This window comes from Salvia miltiorrhiza, unplaced genomic scaffold, assembly GCF_028751815.1.
Source record: "Salvia miltiorrhiza cultivar Shanhuang (shh) unplaced genomic scaffold, IMPLAD_Smil_shh original_scaffold_447, whole genome shotgun sequence".
Taxonomy (NCBI): Eukaryota; Viridiplantae; Streptophyta; class Magnoliopsida; order Lamiales; family Lamiaceae; genus Salvia; species Salvia miltiorrhiza.
Window position 1 is genome coordinate 362156 of NW_026651550.1, and position 22353 is coordinate 384508.

Sequence of the window (22353 nt, forward strand, 5' to 3'; positions counted from 1 at the left end):
TAGAGCTCCATAATCGCATCATTTCTACATAAAACAAATGCTTCATGTATTTCATAGATGCATGTTTTCTCATGTCCACTAATATCAAATTGTGAGTTTATAGTAATAAGAACATTCCCGCCATTGATCCCAAGGCCAAATTCTGTCATCTTAATGACTCCACTTTCATCAAACAACATTTTCTAACTGCATTGCAAAGCAATACATTTAGAGATTCAACCTAGACAATGGAGTTTGTGTCCATGAGTCTCATTGATCTTCATTTCATCTTGGTGAGGAGTTGTTGGAGACCGACGTGTGTTCTCTTAGTTGGCCGAGTAGCGTCGGTCCCATCATCCTTCCGGTAGAGGCCAGATGTGGCAAGCCCTAGATTTCTAACAAAGATGATTACATTAGTGGACGTGTACTTTAAAGGATTAACTTTTATAGATAAAAATAATAAAGCTAATATCTTGCTTATTTAGATAGATTGAAATTTTAAAATATCCCAAGACTTTTGATTATTTCTATCATTTAAGGTAATTTGTTTGATTCTTATCACATTGAAAAGATGGGATTGGAAAAAATTATATTCTTAGGGTGCTTTTACTTTGGTAGTAAAAATTTTATTTGAAAATGATGGATAAGAAAATGTGAAATAATATTATCTTTTTCTCCTTTTTTATCATGTGTTTACTTTGTTAGAAATAGATGGATAAAAAATTGAAATGTTGGAAAATATTTTCACACCCTCCCAATAGGATAATATTATCCAACATTTGTGAGAAAATGAGTGAAAAGAGACTGCCCGAATAAATTTTACAGCCTGACCGGAGAAAATTATCCATCATAGAAAACATGTGAAAATGATGGAAAATATACTTTTTTTTATCAAAGTAAACACACCCTTAAAGATAAAATTATACTCAATCATACTCCCTCCGTCCCATTTGTATTGGCCTCTTCAGTGAGAGTGTAAAAGGGCCAATACAAATAGAACGGAGGGAGTACATTTTATCAAACTAAATGCCTTCTCGATGTACTATAACTTTTGCCTATCAACTCAATATTCCAACAATCTACACTTTTCTCCCAGCTTATACCACACAATTGAAGCTAGAAGGCCAAATACAATGGTGTCTAGAATTCATGTTTACATGAGTTAAGAAAAAAAGTATAACTAAAACATTAAAGGCAATGTTTCACCTAGAATTGTCCACACTATTTTAAGGGTCAACAGTGTTTTGTGTTACTTCCTCAAAAAAAAAAAAAAAATGAAACAATAGGGCCGAATGACCCTATTCAACATACAACATCAAATTTTGTCCACCATTTGAAAAAACATAAATTTTGGCCATTTTTTGTATGTCATGACTATTCTACCATTCTCACTCTCTCCTCTCTCTTTCTCATCTCCCTCTCTCTCTCTCTCCAGCGGCTCCTCTCTCTTTCTCATCTCCTTCTCTCTGCTCCAACGGCTCCTCTATCTTTCTCATCTCCCTCTCTCTCTCTCTCTCCAGCGGCTGCGCGGCAGCGGCGCCAAGCTTGGAGAATTCGTCGGAGCTCTCGCGGCAGTGGTGGAGGAGATCCTCACTCTCTCTCTCTCCAGCGGCTGCCGCTCTCTCCTCTCTCTTTCTCATCTCCCTCTCTCTCTCCAGCGCGCGGCGGCGGTGGATCTGATCTGATCGTTGCGCCGCCTCCTCCATCGGCAGATTTGATCTCCGCCTCCTTTGATTTCAGCCATGGCAGATCTGATCTGATGTGTGTGCTGCACGTATGGCACTTATGGCACTAATAGTACCATAAGTGCCATAAGTGCACACTTCCCCCTAGGGTTTAGATATTTCATTTAGGGTTTAAATTATCCATTTGAGGTTTAGATGATCCATTTAGGGTTTAGATTATCCATTTATGGTTTAAATGATGTTGTTTCTGTATTTGTGCTGCACGTATGACACTTATGGCACTATTAGTGCTATAAGTGCCCAAAATGATTATTTTACTTGGTTTTATTTTGGATTTCCATTGGCATTTATGGCACTAATAGTGCCATAAATGCCAACAGAAATCTAAAATAAAACCAAAGTAAAATCTTGGCACTTATGGCACTATTCCTAACCTGACCCGGCACGCGACCCGCGTGCCTGATCCTACGTCCAAATCAATAAAAATGGCCAAATTTTGTGTTTTTTCAATGTGCGGCCATAAATTGTGTTTTATGCTTCATTTTGGCTACTTCAAAATTTTACTCAAAAAAATAGTGTTTTGTATTACTAGTTTTCAGCAATTTTCATAAAATATTCTTAATTTTCGTTTTCTCTTAAAAAAAATTAACTTTTAGTGATTTCTATAAAAAGGTAAATGACACTGTCAATCTCATCGTTTTAGCGAATTCTCAAAAATATCCCAACTTAACGATAATACCAAAATGATACCCAACCTACCAAAAAAATATTTTTTTGTGTCCTATTAAAATTTTTGGGCTCTCGGAAATTGACGTGGACTGCCAGATATCCAGCATAGCTTGTATACGTGAATGTTGAAAAAAAAAACAACACCTAATTCTAAACAACGTCACTTCGTATATCATCTTCATTAGCATAGACCATGGAGGAAAATGGTATGCGTCCTGCAAATTATGGAGAGAAGACAGAGAAGAAGAACCCTTAAGAACTCATGAAGTTCAACTTCTCCATCAGTTTCTTCAACCTTCTTATCCCCCATTTTCACTTCCTTTTCTCGGGCAGCTAGCTCTCTCCTTATCAATGGCACCTTAAATTCACTTTCCGAGAGCTCAATTTCCTATTCAGTAGTAAAATTGGAAAGTTTCAATCATCTGCTCGAATTTGGGGATAAGAAATTGGAGGAAAAAAAAAAAAAAAAAAAACTTCTCTAACTTTAATCACCAATTCCTTGGATTTGCTTAAATTTTGTGGAGAAGTGTGATGGAATTACGAGGTGATTGCTAGTTCAAGTAGTGAAAAAGGAGCAAAGAGGCAAGCAAGGAACGCCTCGCCGATTCTAGAGGCGGCGGCGGTTTTTAGAGAGGACAAAGGAGAAGGCTGTGACGGGAGAGGCTAGGGCTCGATTTCTGTTTTATTTGGACGTGTGAATCTGTTTCGAGTATAGAGAGGGAAGAGAGATGTGAGACGTGGCATCGCCGAAATTTCAGAACCCCGGTGACGGCGGCAACAAATCCTGACGAAGAACTATGGCTCAAGTTTGCAAGGGGAAGCCACCTGAGCTTCTTGAAAACTTTTTTCTTAAAATTTAGTGACCGGACAGGACTAAACTACTTAACTTCTAACTGTGATTGGACTACACTAGAAACAAAGCAAAGCCTCTTCCAAGAATCGCTTCTAAGCGGGTCCAAAAATTCTTTGAAATTGAAATAGAAAAGATAAACATGGTGAAGGAAGAAACTATTACCACTTTTGTTTGGGACACCAACGTTTACCCAACTTGACTCCCTTTCTGGGCTGTGATGGCTCGACCCCCTTTGCATCATTCACAGCTCTCCTCATTGCATGAATCGACATTTTCCTCACCTGCCCAAGGAGATGTCAATGAAAGAAGTCATCAGATGAAGATTAAATTCAAATCAATATCTTGAAAATCAAATACTATACACAGAAAAACAACTCTGATCACGACATACTCGCACAGTGAATTTACCAAGAGTGCGAGATGCTATTGCTTCATAAATTTATCATGCAGCAGAAGTATGTGTATACAAATTATAGTTTGCACGTAGTGACATCCCAAATGGGATAACCCGAAACAGGTAGGTAAAACAAATTCTAGAAATAAAAGAAAGATCAAACCTCAAGCTTGTCTTCCTTAGCCCTATGATTCAAGGGCAGCAGACGAAACTCTTCAGTCAGTTGGAAGCACGAAAGAATATTTTCAGGTGATACAAAATGAAGTGCGACTTTAGTGCAGTTCTGCAGATGATAAAAACATGAAACATAACTCATTTCAGGAAAGAAATACACTGGATAATCCTATGTACGACATTATATTTATATAAGAAAGCATCATAACATAGTCTAAATGTTGTAAGATTAAAAGTGTACAAACACAACTAGTGTTTCAACTGACTCTAAAACTAAAGTTTAACGAGTTTTACGAACACCAGAGTCAAGATGTGCGACAATATAGCCAATCTCCAACCTAGACAACATCATAAAAAATAAAGGAAAAAGAAAAGAAACATATGGGAGCTACGATAATAACAAGAAATTATAATAAGAAGTATTGGCCAAACAAAACACGTGTTTTTACCAACAGCAATCAATATGCCTGGCCACTGAACAATAGTCAAAATCACAAAACATAGGAGAAGTTAATCTGAAAATTTAAACAGATTGGTGTACGGGATGGTGGTGGTTGGTTAGCAGGTAAGAGGAAGTAGATTGAAAACTAGCAGTTTTAGGAGGCAAGGTGCTAGAATTCATGAAAGCTGGTCTTGCACTGAAGGAAGAATATCAACTGTTAACTCAATGGACAAGTTTTTTTTTTTTTTTTGAGGGCTCAATGGACAAGTTTTTGATAATCTGTAAATGAGTAAAAAATGTAATGACAAGTAGAAGCAAGGCAACAAAAATTAATACAGAAATCATACTTTCAACACTCCGCTGCTTCATCAACTGAACATGTGCATACAACAGCAAAGATAATTGAAACAGCTACAATTTCTCGAATTGCACATATTGCAGTGGCGGATCCAGGGGAGCTGAAGCCCCGTCCCAAATTTTGAGTTAAAAAAAATATAAATAGTATATGTATATAAGAAATATTATGAGAGACATAACATAATACATTGTTTTAAAAATCGTAGAATCCATGCTAATTGCTTAGTATTTTATAGTGGTTTGTTACATTAGATTGTTAAATTTGTGTTATTTTTATTCCCTTATGCTTTCTTAATTTATTTTTAAGGTTTGAGCCAATCCTATAATTAAAGTAAAATTATGAACTATTAATAATGTTTATGATATGTCCCCAAGGGGATACCAGGCGGTGCGACCTTCTGTGTGTGAATAGTGAGGTCCCGGGTTCAAACCCCACTGCTCCCCTTCCCCAACTCCCCCAAGTAAAAATAAAATAATGTTTATGATATTGAAGATGAAACAATTAGAAAAAAAACGCATACAGGTAGCTCTTTTTGTGCTTTCAATGTATCTGTTATTGAATCAATAGAAAGAAAACAATTATTTATTATATTAAGTGACTTAAGTTCTAATCTTAAGACATTAAAATTTTACTTGACACCCAAAAAAAAAAAAAAACAAACGGTAAGGACTACCCAAAAAAATTTGACTCAGGGTCGCCCATACAAGTACTTGCAACATCTGTAATTCAATGAGTTCAGCCTATAATGAAATCTTGGATCCACCCCTGACATATTGTTAGGGTTTGTATATTGCAAAGCAACTATAGATGCTTGCATACTTGTAAAAAGCTTATTTAATTCATGTGTGTTCAGCCACCCTATAATGAAATTATATTGCATTGTGTTCAGGATTCTATATTTAAAATCATGTGGTGATCGATGATCACAAAAGAGCACAATGAATAAAGTAAGTTCACAATCTAAATAAATCTGGACAATGTATTGGTAATGACTAAAGTATGTAAGTTGTGAATTTAATTTATCTTAAATAATTATAGATACTTGTGTAGTTCTAGCATTGAAACTGAATTCACAATGAGATAAATTCTAAATGGCTGCTAGTATTAAAAACAAGATATCGAAAAATTGTTACTATTTCTTAATTTATACTAATAAAATTGTGCATACGAGCTTTATTAGTACTATTATGTACTGCTTTGGTGAGAATTATTGTAATCCAATATTCTCGATATTTTATGCAGTGATAATTTAGTATCGAGAAGTGCTATTATATTATTATATAAAATTGTACCTCAATGCGTAGAGTTGATGAGGTCCCCTTGAGGTGTTCATAAAGTTTATTGTACTAGAAACCCGGCCAACTGTAATTAATTTAAGGTACAATAATTATTTAGAGCAATTATACTCTTGGATAATAAATTAATTAATGGAGATGCACTATAACACGAGTAATAATTAAATAAAAATGAATCATATTGATAGATAGTGCAATATTGATTCGTTAATTACATGAATTAATATTGATAGACTTTATTTTAAGTTAAATTTAACTTAAGAAAATTCAAGTTTATCTAATCCTAATCCTAATCCTCCTAGGAATCTCTATGCTTAGCCCATCATCACATATAAATAGGGAATAGGAGAGGAGCACATAAATCAGTACACCAAGAGGAAGCAAAATTCACCACCACACCACATAGTGCTAGGCTTTTTTTAGTTCTTTCATTCATGTGATTTTGTGCTCGTCTTTTTTGAGTTCTTCCATCCTTGTGATTATATGCTCGTCGTCTTCCAGCCATTGGGCTTGTCAGTTTGTTGTCCATTCAACATTCAAGCTATACGAGGGAATAAGCTAGAAAATTTATAGGTTGAATTGGTAGCTGCTAAAGTTATTCAAATACCATATACTACATCAAGCTATGTAAACAATCTCTAAGAGCATGCTAGGACTTGACTATTCCGCTTTACCTTGATTTTGTTGTATTTATTCTATGGTGGTTATGTGATTTCATATGTATGAAATATCTAAAATATTATATGAAATCCTAGGTAGAGAACTCCTCACTCGGGTTCCATCAATGAGTTCAGCCGCCCTATAAAAACTCTGTGACCTGCAACTATCTTCTTATGAGTGAGGCAGATTTAATGACTTCTCAACTACCATCCAAACAGAAACAACAGAAGAAATAATACACCGAAGATAACTACAGTACCTTCAAATTTCGAACTTGATGAGGGCAGCCTGCTGGTATAATGACTGCATCGCCTAACCTCTGAACAAATGTCCATGGTTCAATTCCTATTAATCACACAAATAAAACACATCAAGAAAACCCCACTTTAAGGTGATTTAACACACAGAGGCAAATAATTAAAAAGAGAAAAGGCAAACCATATTCCTCCTTAAGTCGTTTTTTGTGCTCCAAAGTCAAGTAAATGGTTTGGTCATGAATTGGATGGATAACCTGTAAGTAAGAGGCAACCACATTGAATTTTGTGTAGAGGTTAACAGGATTCTTATAAAAGATGAATTGGCAGAAGCCTTTTTTGCTTTCCCATTTAGCTAACAAACTTAGGTTAAATTCTTACAGAGAAACCTATCATCACAATACAATACTAGGAATTGGTAATATACATGCAATTGTTTCACCTTACTACCTCAATAATTAACAAGCTCTTTTTAACATAATTGTAGTGCCATAATTGGACAAGCAATGCAGCAACAATTTTCCAAAGTATTCAACTGGTAAAACAAAAACGATCACATAGTTACGATGAAATTCACGAAAATACACTGCAATAGGCTTGCTTATTCCAGAATTAAGAATCTCATACAAGCAATTACAACAGATTTAGATCCCATTCAGATGTTCTTAAGACTGAATGCCAGAAAACAACAGAAAGCACAAATTCCTCCATCCAGTAAACTTGAAATATTGGATAAAAAGGCAAGAGATAGGATAAAGTGGAGAACTAGATGTATAATAGCAGTAACAAGGTACACAAAAATTTAAAATCACCACTGCTGTATGTTAGAAATGGATATTGGGTCCATTCCTCCCTTAAAAAGCCTTATAAGGGAGAGGGTTGCCTCACCATATAAAGTGGCTCATGCCACTATCTCCAATCCAATGTGGGACACTTCAATACACCCCCCGCACGCGCAGCGTGGACTATCCCAAACGCCATCTGTTGACAACGATATTGGGGGGGCCCATCATTGGATTGGGTTGGCTCTGATACCATGTTAGAAATGGATATTGGGCCCATTCCTCCCTTAAAAGACCTTATAAGGGAGAGGGTTGCCTCACCATATAAAGTGGCTCATGCCACTATCTCCAATCCAATGTGGGACACTTCAATACTGTGGCATTCTAACGGTAGAGACAACAGTATCCTGAAAACAATCAGAAGGTGCTACAACATATTTTTTTCTCAGTGCATAGGAAAGGAGAGAATATTGTCAAGACAATAATCTTCTGCATTGACTTCTTTTATCCATCCAAAATTATAGTCAGCATCAATAAACTTGACTTTCGTTTTTGTAACATCAACTAATTATATTGCCCCCACAAATATGATTAGAATTATCAAACTTCTCATGTAAGATCAAACAGAACTAAATCAGCACATTTATGACTTAAATAACTATTTTTATCACCTCAACTTTTTTATCACATAAAATGAGGACAGAAGATGGAAATTACCTCCGGAAGCAGATTACCATAGATATGCCTGAACTCGTTGAAGTGCCTTTTGAGATACTCCTCTAACTTAGGAACGTCTTGTTGCCTAAAAATGTCCCAAAGAGCTCCACTCTCCGCATCATCGAAGTCAGCCATATTCATATTGGAAAGATCAGACTCTTTTGAGGCTTTCACTTGTTCCCCAATATCCATCTGAACAACTCCAGAAATCTCAATTTGATCTTGGGCAGCATGCTTTAATTTGACTTTTTTAATTCTCTGAAGGTCCGAAGGGTCAACCGTAACTCCTTTCACATGTGTCAAGACATTAACCTAATGTGAATAAAATAGAATAAGATGTGTAGGCCACAGTTTAGCAAAATATGGAATCAGGTGTTCCATTCAAATATCAAGTATATGACATAATAACAAACTTCTTGGCAGTTGGCATGATTTAAATTATTTTGAGCACCAAGTATATAATCTGTTTTGCTACCATTGTAACTCTTAATAGCATTTTATGACTTACTAATTCAAGTCTTTAGTGTCAATGACAAGTAGGAAAAGATGATCCAAAGAGTGGCAGGCAAACATAAAAAAACTATTTCCTCAGATATATCATCGCTCAAGTAGGTAAAACGGAGAAAGGAGAATAAGCTACAGGCCTAGGATCAAATCTATAATCTGGATATGCAAGCTACTGAAATTAGAAAAGTGAGCATATACCAACCACATCAGACATATTGTAGTGAAGCTTTGTTACAGAATCTCCACGCCCCAGCTCTTCGTTAAATCCATAAGCTATATAGGTTTTTGGCCCCATATCAGGTTTTATAGACCCTGGAGGAAGCTTAGTTACAAGATTTAAGTGTCCATCTTGAGGGTGTGTATACACTTTAAACGGCAAGCAGCTGATAAACTCAAAGCCATGGCGAGGAACCAGCTGCTCAAATGAAGTGGATGGAGGGCAGTCTTTCAATTTTAGTATTTGAGGCCACCCATTTCTGTCAAATTGTGCAATAGAATACGCATTTGAATACCCTTTGAAAAATTGGTGAGCATTCACATCCACCTACAAGTCAGCAATAATAAAGAAGAAAACTCAGAAGAAAGCACGTGAAAATTAAGTTTACATCTCATTCAGAAGCAATGCTGGGGAATACCAAACAGATAGATAAGGTTCATCTGGCAATTATATAGCATGCTGAAACTGAAATAAAATCAAGTTAGACTAGGGAACTGGCATATATTGGTCAATGTAATAGTTTATAAACCAAAACACTGCATTAATATCAAACAGCTCACATTGTTCCAAATGTTTTAAATTGCAGCAGCAGACATAAACATACCTCACGCCAATCGAGGCAATTAATAGCAGTCACATTGAGGTATGTACCACGTTTAAGGTTTTTAATCTGTCGGAAGGCACGCCACAAAACCATAGGTTCCCAACTCAAGCCAAGGGTAGTTTCAAGCACATTACTTACTATTACTGGCTCACCCTTTGACCAATGCCACTGGAAATGTTTTAGATTCCCATGCTCAATGTCTACAGCTGATGGACAGTATAAAGCATTGTCACTAGATTCTTCTCGAGAGGCCGCTTTCCGTATCTTCGGGCTCATCATGGCTTCATCTCCATCCAATAATTTGGAACAGGAACAACTTTTCTCAAGACATTCGGCCACAGATTCAATTTTGTCTGCATCAAGTATTTCTTTCGCTTCCACAAGCAATTTTGAAACATATTCATCTGGGAACAAGCATTTCAATTCCAAAAGTTCTTCACCACAACCTCCCTTGGTTTCAGGGGGGCACGATATGACACCATTTCCCTTCGATTTCCATTGTGATGGAGAGTACAAGTTATCCTCCAACTTATCTTCCATCGTCAAAGACTGATTGCCAACATTGTTTGAATTTTTCTTGCCACCATGCAGATAATCATACCCATAATTGACATATCTAAAAGATGGTCCTTTTTCACCTCCCTGCAAGTGCCCATCCCTAAGTTCTCGACAGCAGTTAAGGCAAAGGTCATAGCCACACCGAGGACAGCTTCTGTGGTAGTCAACAACAGAAGTCCGACAGTTGTTACTGCATCCTCATGTACAAATTGAAGCCGTTAGAAATTATCCAAAGTTATATAGTGCCTGGAAGTTCTTAACAAACATACCAATAAATGCTCTCATCTGCATCCATTGATGCTTCAATGATTTTAGTGTCTAAAACCAATACTCCTGCAAAATCCAATAAAAGGTTAAAAGTACAATTAAATCTAGTATGAAGCCACTACAAGCTAGAATTATCTTTCTCTCTCATGTAATAAAGCAATATCAAATTTGACCATATTCTGTCAATATAATTTACAAAACTCACCAGTTTTCCAAAAGAGCATCAGATAAATATTATCTGTAAGTGCTCATATAACCAGCGTCCAACATACTTCACGAAAACGGAACATTTATTCCACAAAATTTTGCAGCATTTTTTGACGCATTTCAAGGAAGAAAAAGATATAAAAACGAAACCTTGAATCTTAGCCTCGAGTTCCCTCTCTATCACTTGTTCTTTGTTAATCTGTTCAATACATGGCAGGAGAAGTTTTATCATGTACTTGGAGTGCTGAATCTTCTGGTCTCTGCTCATTGTGAAGCTGGACTTCTCCTTAATCTTCATAGCAGTCTACAAGCAGAAACTGCATTTGAAGCATAACAAAAGAATGAACAAAAGAAGAAAACATCAGACAGCAAGTTAGAAACAAACTTCCACAGGAGCTTCCATTCGTAAACACGATATGCAATTGCAGTTTAGTTGACAAACAGGACAAGCCTCTGCAAAAGCGTCTGCTGACACGCCAGGGTACCTATCATCAGAAACAAAGGCAAATGAAGATTGTAGAATGCAAGTATAAGTCTTACTAGCAAAGATAAACACTCTACTGTATATCTTCCCCAAATGGTCTGGCAAATAACGCGACACTTTGCTTTTCAATTTGATATTCATAGAGCTTAATAGCAAATTTTGACACCGAAAATGAATGATATATGAACTCTGGTTTGTCATGACGCGGTTGGCTAGGGCTAGTTGGCATATGCTTGTGTAAGGAAGATTAAGATTAGCATACCAGGTCGCCATACATGGATGACAATACCGCTTCGTCTTACATTTAGTGCACCGGACAACCTCTCCTTTGTCATTTCTCTGACACTGGTGACACATATTTGATTGCAGAAATCCCTATACAACAAGTTAGCATACAATGACTGCTCAAAGCATAATCATATATAACTGATCACAACAGAAGAGAAATCAGCTTCCGAATTATTCCTACCTTTTCATCCCTTTTCAGTCCAACTCTGGTATTTGTTTGAGATGGCTTTAGGAATTTTCCTTGGCCATCCGTCATGCCTTGATTAAACCACCTCCCTCTTCTTTGCTTAGTGTCCTCATCCTCTTTAAGTGAAATTCCATTATTCTGCTTCTCCTCATCTTCACTTTCTGTGGTGTTCAATCTTCCCATCTTCTCCATAGCCCTATCCTGAAATGCTTCGACCACGGCCTTCAATCTCTACCTTGGCTGAATCATCTCCCTCTTCTTTTTCCCGCCATATTTGGGTGCGAATGCCCTATGTGTGGATTTGGAAAATGGAAAATAGTACTCCTACTTGCGTGAGACCGACCAGCCTGGGCATTTAAACTTATTTAACATTTATTTTCATCATAAAAACACAGTTTGCTGCGGTCCTCCGATGAGCTTATACAAAAAGACTCTAGTTCGACTCTCCCTGCTAGGGGTGAGTGGAACAACTAAAACCGAATAATCTAAGGGATCCATATTAAAATATAGTTCGATTTATTTAATTTTTCGATTTGATTTGATTTGATTTTTCAAAATAATTTGATTTTTGTAAAATAACTAAAACCAGATTTTTGTAAAATAACTAAAACCGAATAATCGAAAGAATCAGTTCAAATCGATTTAGTTCCTTAAAAACAGAACATAACTAAAAACTGAATTATATTTATTTAATAATATATATATATATATATATATATATATATATATATGCATAAATAGATATAGTTCGAACTAGATTTAATTCGTCTGCGTGCCGATAGTTTTCCCACCTTTATGTGAGTTGTTTTCTCACTTTTATGTGGGTAATGGTTACACTTGCGTGCGGATAGTTTTCTCACTTGTGTTGTGTGGGTAGTAGTTCCGTCTGTATGCGGTTATTTTTCTACCTTTGTATGGTGTAGAAGTCTCGTCTACGTGCGGATTGCTTATTTGATCCCTCTTGTAATTCTAAAAAAAAGATAGGAGTATATATATTTTGATATTAAATACAATTTTATTTTATTTTTTTTGTTATCTCTCATTTTCTTTCTTTGATTTTTTGATTTTTTGGATAATTTCGATTATTTGGTTCGGTTCAATATTTATTCTAAAAATTTTGATTTTTCAGTTCAATTTATTCAGGCAATTCGGTTCAATTCAATATTTTTTCAAAAATCAAATATAAATTTGATTTGGTTTGGTTTTAGCTTAAATCGAATAGACACCCTACCCACTAAAAGCACTATTTCCATTTTGCTTTTTTTAGTTTTTTTCTTTTGCGGTTTTTTTTGCAATTTTTTTTATAATTTTTTTTTTTCAGTTTTGTTTTGCAATTTTTTTTTTAATTTCTCTTTTTGCAAATAAATGTAATATTTGATAGAAGAAGTCATGTTTTTATTAAGTAAATTATACTCCTCCGTCCCCAAAATAAGTTCCTCTTTGGGGACGGCACGGGTTTTAAGGAAAAATGGTAAAGTGTATTGATAGTGGAGAAAAATATGTTATAATTAGTATTGGGAGTGATGAAAAGGTGAAAAAGTGTGATAATTAGTATTGAGAGTGGTGAAAAAGTGAAAAGTAAGAATAAATAAAGTATTATTAGTGGTGGGGTAGTTGTCCAAAAATAGAAAGAAAGAAAGAGGAACTTATTTGGGGGACGTCCCAAAAAGGAAAAAGATGAACTTATTTGGGGGACGGAGGGAGTATATTACAAAAAAAGGAGGTCCTATTTCTATTAAATAATACTCCATTATTATTATTATTATTATTATTATTATTATTATTATATCATAAACTCTAATTAATATTTATTACAAAAAATGAAATAAAAAAAGATAATATACCTTAACTACAAAATTCTTCCCCCGTTTCATTATTTATGATCTATGCCTTTTCGGTACAAATGGCGGCGAGAGGGAGAGGTAGGGGGTCAAGGCGGTGCAGGGTTTGAGGAGGTAAAAAAAGCAGCAGCGAAAGGGAGCGGCGGATGATCGATGGAGGAGGAGAGAAGGAGGTAATGGTGGTGGTGAGAAATGAGGCGGGGAGCTACTAGAAGGGAAAGAATCAAATGAGAGAGAGAGAGAGAGTAATAATGAATTGATTAAAATGAGAGAGAGAGAGAGAGAGAGTAATAATGAAATGAGGATGTGACTCGGCTTCTTCTTCGCGCCCCTTTTGTGAATTGTGGAATTGGATTTGGAATCTGGATGTTATTCCTAAAGTTAAAATGTTTTTATGGAGATGCCTAGCTAAGAGCAATCCCAGCAGATCACCTAAATGCATCACTGACTCTAAATTTAGGCTAAAACAATTGAAAATGAGATAAAAAATGCATCCAGCAGATCCCCTAAATTGGATATGGGGCCCACAAAAATTTTTACACCTACCTAAATTCAATCTTAAATTTACACCCACCCTAAATTTATTTTAAGCTTATAATTAGTAGGGCCCACACATAATTATTGTTTTTATGTAGAAAATAGGAGATCTGGTGTATGCATTTATAAAATCGAAATCCTAAAATTAAATAGGGAAGCTTTAGGGAGGAATATAGGAGCATAATTTTGAGATTTCTGCTGGGAGTGCTCTAATGCTAATGCTTTACCTACTACAAAGGCATTGAGATCCAGAACTTTGGAGGTGGATATTTTGTGCACGAGATGCGGGGAGTGTGAGGAGTCTATGGAGCATGCATGCTATCAGGGATTGTGGTTGGGTGAGTGTTCTTTGGGCTGTCTCACCACTTCGTATGCAACCATTGAAGCAGGGGGAGAATTGCTCGATTGTTGATTGGTTTGAGAAAATCAGAGCTTGCCCTCAACATGAAGTCCATGCTATTTTTGCGACGATTGCTTGGGTTTGCTGGTATGCTAGAAATCTTCTCATTTTCCAAAACAAAGTCTTATCTCATGTTGAGTGTCTTGGTATTGCGACTCGGGCTCAATGGATAAGACCGACTTGTTCTTTAATACAGAAGCCGAGTTCTACTCGGCTGGAGTGCAACGAGGAGGGTGTCTGCAAGGTTGCCACTAATGCGGCGTTTAATGTGGGGAGAGGCGTTGGGGTTGGAGCAGTTCTGAAGCAGGGTGATGGTTCTCTCTTGGGATGCAGATTTGGTTTTTCTGCAGGGGCTTTTACTGTGATCGAAGGAGAAGCGATAGCTTTGCTTGAAGGTTTAAAACTTTGCAGGGAGAAAGGCGTGATGGATGTGATTGCTGAAACTGATTGCCAACAACTCTATTGGAAGCTTGCTCGACATGAGAATGATTTATCTTATCTGGGAGACACGCTGAGAGAGATTTTTGAGTTGACAAGCTCGTTCCGCAGGGTTACTTTCAGTTGGACGCCAAGAGAAGGAAACTCCATTGCCGATAAATTAGCTTTGTTTGCTCTTTCTTCTTTGATTAATGTTTCTTCTTTTGAGGTTCTACCTTCTGTGTTGAACTTTGTTTCGCTTGTTTAATGAAGTTGTCTTCTTGTTGGCTCAAAAAAAAAATGAATTGATTAACAATTTTAATTTTAATTAAGCTCTAATTATGGACGGTCCAAAAAAGAATACATGATATAAATAATTGGATGAAGAGAGCAATAAACTCAAAAAATTCATTTTTAACTAAACAAATTGTTTTAAAAAAATAATAATTATAAATTCTAATTGAATCAATGAGCTCTGGTTAATAATTTTAAAATTAAACTAAATTATATTCTTTGTGTCTGTAAAAACTGTGGTCTTTTTGCTATTTTGGTCCCATAAAAATTGTGGTGTTTTCATTTCGGTATACATACATCATATTGTTATATTTTTAATCTCATTCATACTCAATATTTTTTTTAAAAATCCATCAAAAAATTATTTATTAATTGTCAACTAAATTAATTTAGTTTTGGCAAATCCCTTTATTCATGTTATATATATCTCCAACAATTTATTAAAATTGTTACCAACACTGGGAGGGTTTCTAATTCCTCTATAAAGCACCGGTTCCGGCGTATAATCAAGAATGGTATGTCTTCAGATATGAGTAAAACCCAAGAAGCAACGGGCCGTGCTGCTGGTGCAGTTTTGCAGCGCGTAGGCGCAGTTCTTGACACTTCGTCGCCGATGGAGTTCTTGAATAAAGTGCAATATATGCTCAGGCTGGAAGTGCGATTCTGCAAATTTTTGTGATTCATTCTTTTTCCGACGCATCTCGATCTATGTCGGCTATGGTTTCTAAAAGATGAGGAGATATGTTGGATGACGAAGATTCTTTGGACGAGGAAGACCCTCTAAATATTTTCTCATAGTCTTGGTTTGTTTGTTTTTTGGTCACCCGTGGTTTCTTGCAGGTGTTTTCGCCTGTTTTTGTTTTCGCCTCTAGACGGATCTTTTTTCCTTTTTTTTTTAATAAAATTTCTACTTCAGCCAACAATTTATTAAAATACGTGTCCCCAAGCACATTACATTTTGGTGGACAATGGAGCAGTAATTTTAAACAAAAAAAAACGAAAATTAATTAAAATTTTGATAATGAAAATAGAAAAATAGAATGAAATTAAGATATAGAGCATATCAGCTGAAACCCCCCCCCCCCCCCATCACACGAAAGAACGAAAGAAATTGTTGTTTCATCAGCTGCAAAGTAAACTCCAATAGAATAACCGTGAAAGAAAGCTGTAAATACACAATGCGAGATTTCTTTATTTCTCTTGTGATGTAATTTCTATGATTTAATCTGTCCATTTCCCTTGGACTATAGTCATAAATGGCGGCAATATTAGTGTAGTCCAATTCCAAGCCAAGTTAGTAAAGCAACATAAATTTTACCAAAAAAGATGATTTATATAAATGTCAAATACAGCATAGTGCAGAGAAAAACTAGTATCCAAGAACAAGAGAAATGGAACCACAAATGAAGCAGCATCATTATCTGATCACATGCTTCCCGGTCCAAGGCCACATCAACCCTACTCTCCAGCTAGCTAAGAACCTCGCCGCCCTCGGCGCCACCGTCACGTTCGCCACCACCGCTGCCGGCCTCAAACGCGTGCAAGATCGCCTCCCTGCCCCCCATGGCTTGTCCTACGCCTCCTTCTCCGAGGAGAACGTCCCCGCCGGTGACGCCACGGCCTACATGACAAACATGAGGCGCTGTGGCTCCGAAAATCTCACCAAGATCCTCCAGAAGTCGTTCAACGACGGCAGGCCGGTGACCTGCCTAGTCTACAGCCTCCTCATGCCTTGGGCTTCAGCGGTGGCGCGTGACATGCACGTCCCATCCGCTTTTCTCGTGATACAGTGCGCCGCCGCCTTCGTCATCTATAGTCGATTCTTCGGCGGCCATGGAGAGTCATCAGTTTCTGTGAGCATACAAGATTTGCCTACTTTCTCTTCGTGTGATTTGCCAACATTTGTGTTGCCTGAAAACCCCACGAATTCTTTCATGGGACCTATGCTGATAGAGCACATGCAAGAACTCGAAACCCTTCCAAAATCACTTGTTCTTCTAAACACCTTTCAAGAACTAGAGCAAGAGGCGATCAAAGAGTTGGAAAGCAAGCTAAATGTCATCGCGATCGGGCCGTTGATCTCGACGAACAACTCATTTGGTGGCGACTTGAGTGAGGAGAGTTATCTTCGGTGGCTAGACTCGAAGCCGGAGAAATCGGTTGTGTACATTGCATTTGGTAGTTTGGTGGTGATGAATAAAGAGCAAAAGATTGAGATATTGCATGGACTTGTGCAGAGCAAAAGACCATTTTTGTGGGTTGTTAGATCATCAGATAATGAAGAGGAGGAGGTGAAGAAGATGGTTGAAGATGAAATGAAAAATTGTGATGGTATGATAGTAGCATGGTGTTTGCAAACGGAAGTGTTGAGTCATAAGTCCATAGGTTGTTTCGTGACGCATTGTGGATGGAATTCAACTCTGGAAGGTCTGGTCTGTGGAGTCCCGTTGATCGGGTGCCCACATTTTTCTGACCAGACCACGAATGCTAAGCTCGTGGAAGAGGTGTGGAGAAATGGGGTTAGAGCGAGGACGAATGGAGAAGTTGTCATAAAAAGAGAAGAATTAGGGAAATGTTTGGATGTTGTGATGGGTGAGGGAGAAAGAGGTAAAGAGATCAGAAAAAATGCAAGGATATTGAGAGGCATGGCCATGGAAGCTGTCAAAGATGGTGGGTCTAGCTACAATAATTTGAGAAAAGTTATAGAGAGTTTCTGAACGAGAGGTTTTGGATCGATGGAGTTGAATAGACACTCATGTAACACGATGATGTATGTATTTTAGTTGTTCACATTCTTGGATTATTTTATGCTTTAATTAAATTTGATATATACAATTAGGTGATTTTTGGTGCAGGAATTGAAGAGTTCGATGTTGATGGAGTCGAGTGTAAGAAAGTAGAAGAATAAAGTTTTTTATATATGCTAAATATTGAAGGAGCCCCAAAGAGACGAGAAGTAATAAACTTATTATTTTGGGCTAAAAATTTAATTAGTTTTATTTTCGGCCCATTAGAGAGTTGTGGCTTAGATTAGGTGTGTGGCCATATAATACTTTGACTTTGGCGATTAATGTTGGAATATAAACTTGATTTGTATAGATATTTTCTAAAAAGTATTCTAGAATAGTTGAGGATGAGATAGAAAAAGAAGAGCATTCTATAATGATTGAGAATAAAGTTAGAATTAAGAAGATATAGCTAGCTAGATTTAGAGAAATCTAGAGTGTATAGAGAGTTCTAGAGAATGTAATAGTTGAGAGAATTCTAAATAATGTAGGAATTATCTAGCTACTACTACTTACCACTATAAATATGTAACCATGTAAGTGAAGAAAGTAAGGAAGTGAATTGAAGAAAGATTGTGTTAGTAAACTACAATCCTCTCACTCAAATTCCTAATCACACACACGTCCACAACCAATTTCTCCAAATTTCCTCCTACCAATTAAATAAATTCTCCATTATATACTTATATTCCAACAAAGTGGTAATTTCCTCCTACCAATTAAATAAATTCTCCATTATATATACTTATATTCCAACAAAGTGGTATCCGAGCCATAAAATCCTACCTGTGGAATGGCCAACCTACAATCGTTTCAAGTCCCCATGCTCAACAAAAGCAACTTCGACAATTGGAGCATCAAGATGAAGGCGCTATTGGGAGCCCACGACGTTTGGGAGATCGTGGAGAACGGCTACGAAGAGCCGCAGGACGAGGCCGCACTATCCCAACAACAAAAGGATAGATTGCGAGATGCGAGAAAGAGAGACAAAAAGGCTCTCTGTCTCATTTATCAAGCGCTGGGGGACGACGATTTTCAGAAGATCTCGAATGCGAATACCGCCAAAGAAGCGTGGGAGAAGCTCCAGAACACGTGCAAAAGAGCGGAGCAAGTAAAAAAGGTACGACTTCAAACTTTAAGAAGAGAGTTTGAGTCTTTGCATATGAAAGAGTCCGAATCGATTTCAGATTATTTTTCAAGAGTCTTGGTGGTGTCTAATCAAATGAAAAGAAATGGTGAAAAGTTGGAGGATGTAAGAATTATGGAGAAAGTATTGCGCTCACTAACTCCAATATTTGAGCATATAGTAATCACAATTGAAGAAACTAAAAATTTGGAGGAGATGACCATCGATCTCTTATTGGGGTTGTTGCAAGCATATGAGGAGAAGCAAAAGAAAAAGCAAGAGATTTCAGAGCAACTTTTAAAAATGCAAGTAAGCTCAAAAGATAAAGAAGAAGGTCCGAGCAATGGTCGTGGACAATTCGTGAGAAGGCGTGGCCAAGGACAAGATCGAGGCAAAGGCCGTGGACGTGGACGTGGACGAGGACGAGGAGGCTTCATCAACAACAATGAAAGAATCGAGTATACAAGTGGTCGAAGGAGGAGCAACCCACAGTCGAGGTACGATAAATCTTCAATAAAGTGTTATAATTGCCATAAATTTAGGCACTATGCTTCCGAGTGCAGAAGTGAAAAATTAAGGATTGACGAGAAGGCCAATTATGCTGAAAATACAAGTAAAGAAATTGGGAGTGTGCTTCTGGCATATAAAGGAGAAGTTGGAAGACAAGATGACACATGGTACCTTGACACTGGTGCTAGCAATCACATGTGCGAAAAGAGAAGCATGTTTGTGGAGCTTGATGAGTCGGTAAGTGGAAATGTCTCCTTTGGTGATGAATCTAAAATTCCAGTTAAAGGAAAAGGAAAAATTTTAATTCGCTTAAAGAATGGAAATCATGAATTTATTTCCAACGTTTATTATGTGCCCAATATGAAAAATAATATCTTAAGTTTGGGACAACTCTTAGAGAAAGGTTATGATATTCACATGAGAGATTATAACCTTTCAATAAGAGATGGCAAAAATAATCTTATTGCCAAGGTGCCAATGTCTAAAAATAGAATGTTCTTATTGAATATTCAAAATGACGCGATAAAATGCCTGAAAGCGTGTTACCAAGATAAGTCTTGGTTGTGGCATCTTCGGTTTGGGCACTTAAATATTGGCGGTTTGGAGTTGCTATCAAAGAAAGAGATGGTGAGAGGCCTACCATCCATCACACATCCCGATCAACTCTGCGAAGGTTGTCTACTCAGGAAGCAGTTCAGAAAGCCATTCCCAAATGAGTCAAGCTCAAGAACTCAAAAGCCACTGGAGTTGATTCATGCTGACGTGTGTGGGCCAATAAATCCAAGCTCCCTCGGTAAAAATAATTATTTTCTGCTCTTCATTGATGATTTTTCTATAAAACTGTGGGTATATTTCTTGAAGCAGAAGTCAGAAGTTGAAGCATTCAAGAAATTCAAAGCTACCGTCGAGAAGGAGAGCGGACGAGAAATCAAAGCCTTGAGGTCTAATCGAGGGGGAGAATTCACATCCAAGGAATTCTTGGAGTTTTGCGAAGCAAATGGAATTCGGCGGCCACTGACAGTTCCAAGATCCCCCAACAGAACGGAGTGGCGGAAATAAAGAACAGAACAATCATGGAGATGGCGAGGAGCATGCTAAAGACAAAGAATCTGCCTAAAGAGTTTTGGGCCGAAGCAGTGGCGTGCGCGGTGTACCTGTCCAACCGATCGCCGACAAGGAGCGTGTGGGGAATGACTCCACAAGAAGCCTGGAGCGGGAGAAAGCCAGGAATTTCCCACCTAAAGGTATTTGGGAGCAAAGCCTACATGCATGTACCAGATGAGAGAATGAAGAAGCTTCATGATAAAAGTGAAGCATTCATATTTATCGGGTACGACTCTAACTCTAAAGGCTATAAGTTATATAATCCAAATACCAAGAAAACAGTGATAAGTCGAGACGTGGAGTTCGACGAAGAAGGAGTCTGGGATTTCAGTCCTAGTGATGACTTCACCTTCATCCCACAGTTCGAAGATGAAAGGCCTGTCGAGCAAGTCGAAGAAGTCCAGCAAGAGCTAGTGACTCCACCAGCTTCACCTATACTAGTTACTGAAGACTCGCCACCATCTTTCTTAAATGAAAGAGCCACACCACGCGTAAGGAGTTTGGACGAGATATATGAGAATACGGAAAGGTTAAAAGATCTTACCTTATTCTGCCTATCTGCTTATTATGAACCTGTTAGTTTTGAAAAACCAGCAAATAATGAAAATTGGCGAGTCGTAAGAGACGAAGAGATCAAATCAATAAAGAAGAATGATACGTGGGAGCTCGTGACACTACCAGAAAGGCACAAGGCCATTGGAGTCAAGTGGGTGCATAAGGTTAAGAAGAATTTCAAAAGGTGAAGTTGAAAAATATAAAGAAAGGCTCGTCGGGAAAGGATTTCACCAAGTTCGGAGTTTTGCTCAGAATGACAAATCAAGTTTTGAATTTCAGATATTTTTTTGCCGGGGGGGATTTTAAAAGTTTCAACCCAATCCAATCCAAAAATCAGAGATTCGCCTAAAATCCAATCCGGTTCGAAGATTCGAAAAATTTGAAGTAAATTTTAAATTTTAATTTGGTTCAGATCAAATATTCAAATTTTAATTATTTTGCTTATCCCTTTAATTTTATTGTTTTATTTGGATTAATCCATTAATTTTCAGCTAATTGACACATACGAATACTATATAATATAGATAAATGTATATATAGTGCATTGCACTTGTACAATACTACTAATTATCAATAAAGAATAGGAATTCAAAACAAGGTAAATCAATCCTTTTTGAAAGGGGTTATTGCCAGAAAATACATATACTTTGTCAATTTTCTGGTTTATATCATGACCTTATAATTTGGCCAGAAAATACATCAATTTTCAATTTAATTGCAATTATAACATGACTTTATAGTCTGGCCAGAAAATACACCAAGTTTCAATTTATTCTCAATTTTAACATGACCTTGTAATTAATTTAGTATAATAATACCAAGTTTAATACATTAAATATTTTTAATTTTCTTTTCATCTCACAATATACTATATATAAATACATATATATTTTATAAATATACATCTATATGTAAATAATATATAATATTATTTACTTTTTAACATAGTTTCTATTATATACGTACGTAATTTTTTTATTGGTCCTAATATTTTATAATTTCATAATTTAAATAAATAAATACTTATTATATATATAATATATTAATAGAATATTAAAATCAAATTTATATGTATATATATATATATTTGTGTGTTGAAAATGTAGATATATATATATATATATAACAAGATATTATATTGA

At 36.7% G+C, this 22353-nt stretch overlaps 3 protein-coding genes across 7 annotated transcripts; 2 read left to right on the forward strand and 1 right to left on the reverse strand.

The window, feature by feature from the left end:
• Positions 1-21: 21 nt before the first annotated feature.
• LOC131004621 (lysine-specific demethylase JMJ29-like) lies at positions 22-12119 on the reverse strand. 5 transcript variants are annotated; one of them, XM_057931316.1, is made up of 13 exons: positions 11636-12119; positions 11429-11541; positions 11068-11167; positions 10833-10986; positions 10478-10541; positions 9651-10398; positions 9032-9373; positions 8323-8634; positions 7008-7080; positions 6829-6914; positions 3804-3923; positions 3409-3527; positions 22-374 (listed from the first exon to the last, which is right to left on the reverse strand). In XM_057931316.1, coding segments are annotated over exons 1-13 (2430 nt in total). In that variant the 5' UTR covers positions 11834-12119; the 3' UTR covers positions 22-373. The 5 variants fall into 5 exon arrangements, with proteins under 5 accessions (XP_057787299.1, XP_057787298.1, XP_057787303.1 ...); XM_057931315.1 differs by lacking the exon at positions 22-374 and adding an exon at positions 2361-2781; XM_057931317.1 differs by lacking the exons at positions 22-374; positions 3409-3527 and adding an exon at positions 5907-5976 and having other exon boundaries at positions 3802-3923; positions 11636-12103.
• Positions 12120-14330: 2211 nt separating this feature from the next.
• LOC131004659 (uncharacterized) lies at positions 14331-15104 on the forward strand. The gene has a single exon (XM_057931364.1). It carries the CDS (start codon positions 14331-14333, stop codon positions 15102-15104), a length of 774 nt encoding a protein of 257 aa, XP_057787347.1.
• A 1393-nt stretch (positions 15105-16497) lies between these two features.
• LOC131004623 (UDP-glycosyltransferase 75C1-like) lies at positions 16498-17973 on the forward strand. The gene has a single exon (XM_057931322.1). The coding sequence runs from the start codon at positions 16522-16524 to the stop codon at positions 17845-17847; it is 1326 nt and encodes a 441-aa protein (XP_057787305.1). The 5' UTR covers positions 16498-16521; the 3' UTR covers positions 17848-17973.
• The last annotated feature ends 4380 nt before the right edge of the window (positions 17974-22353 follow it).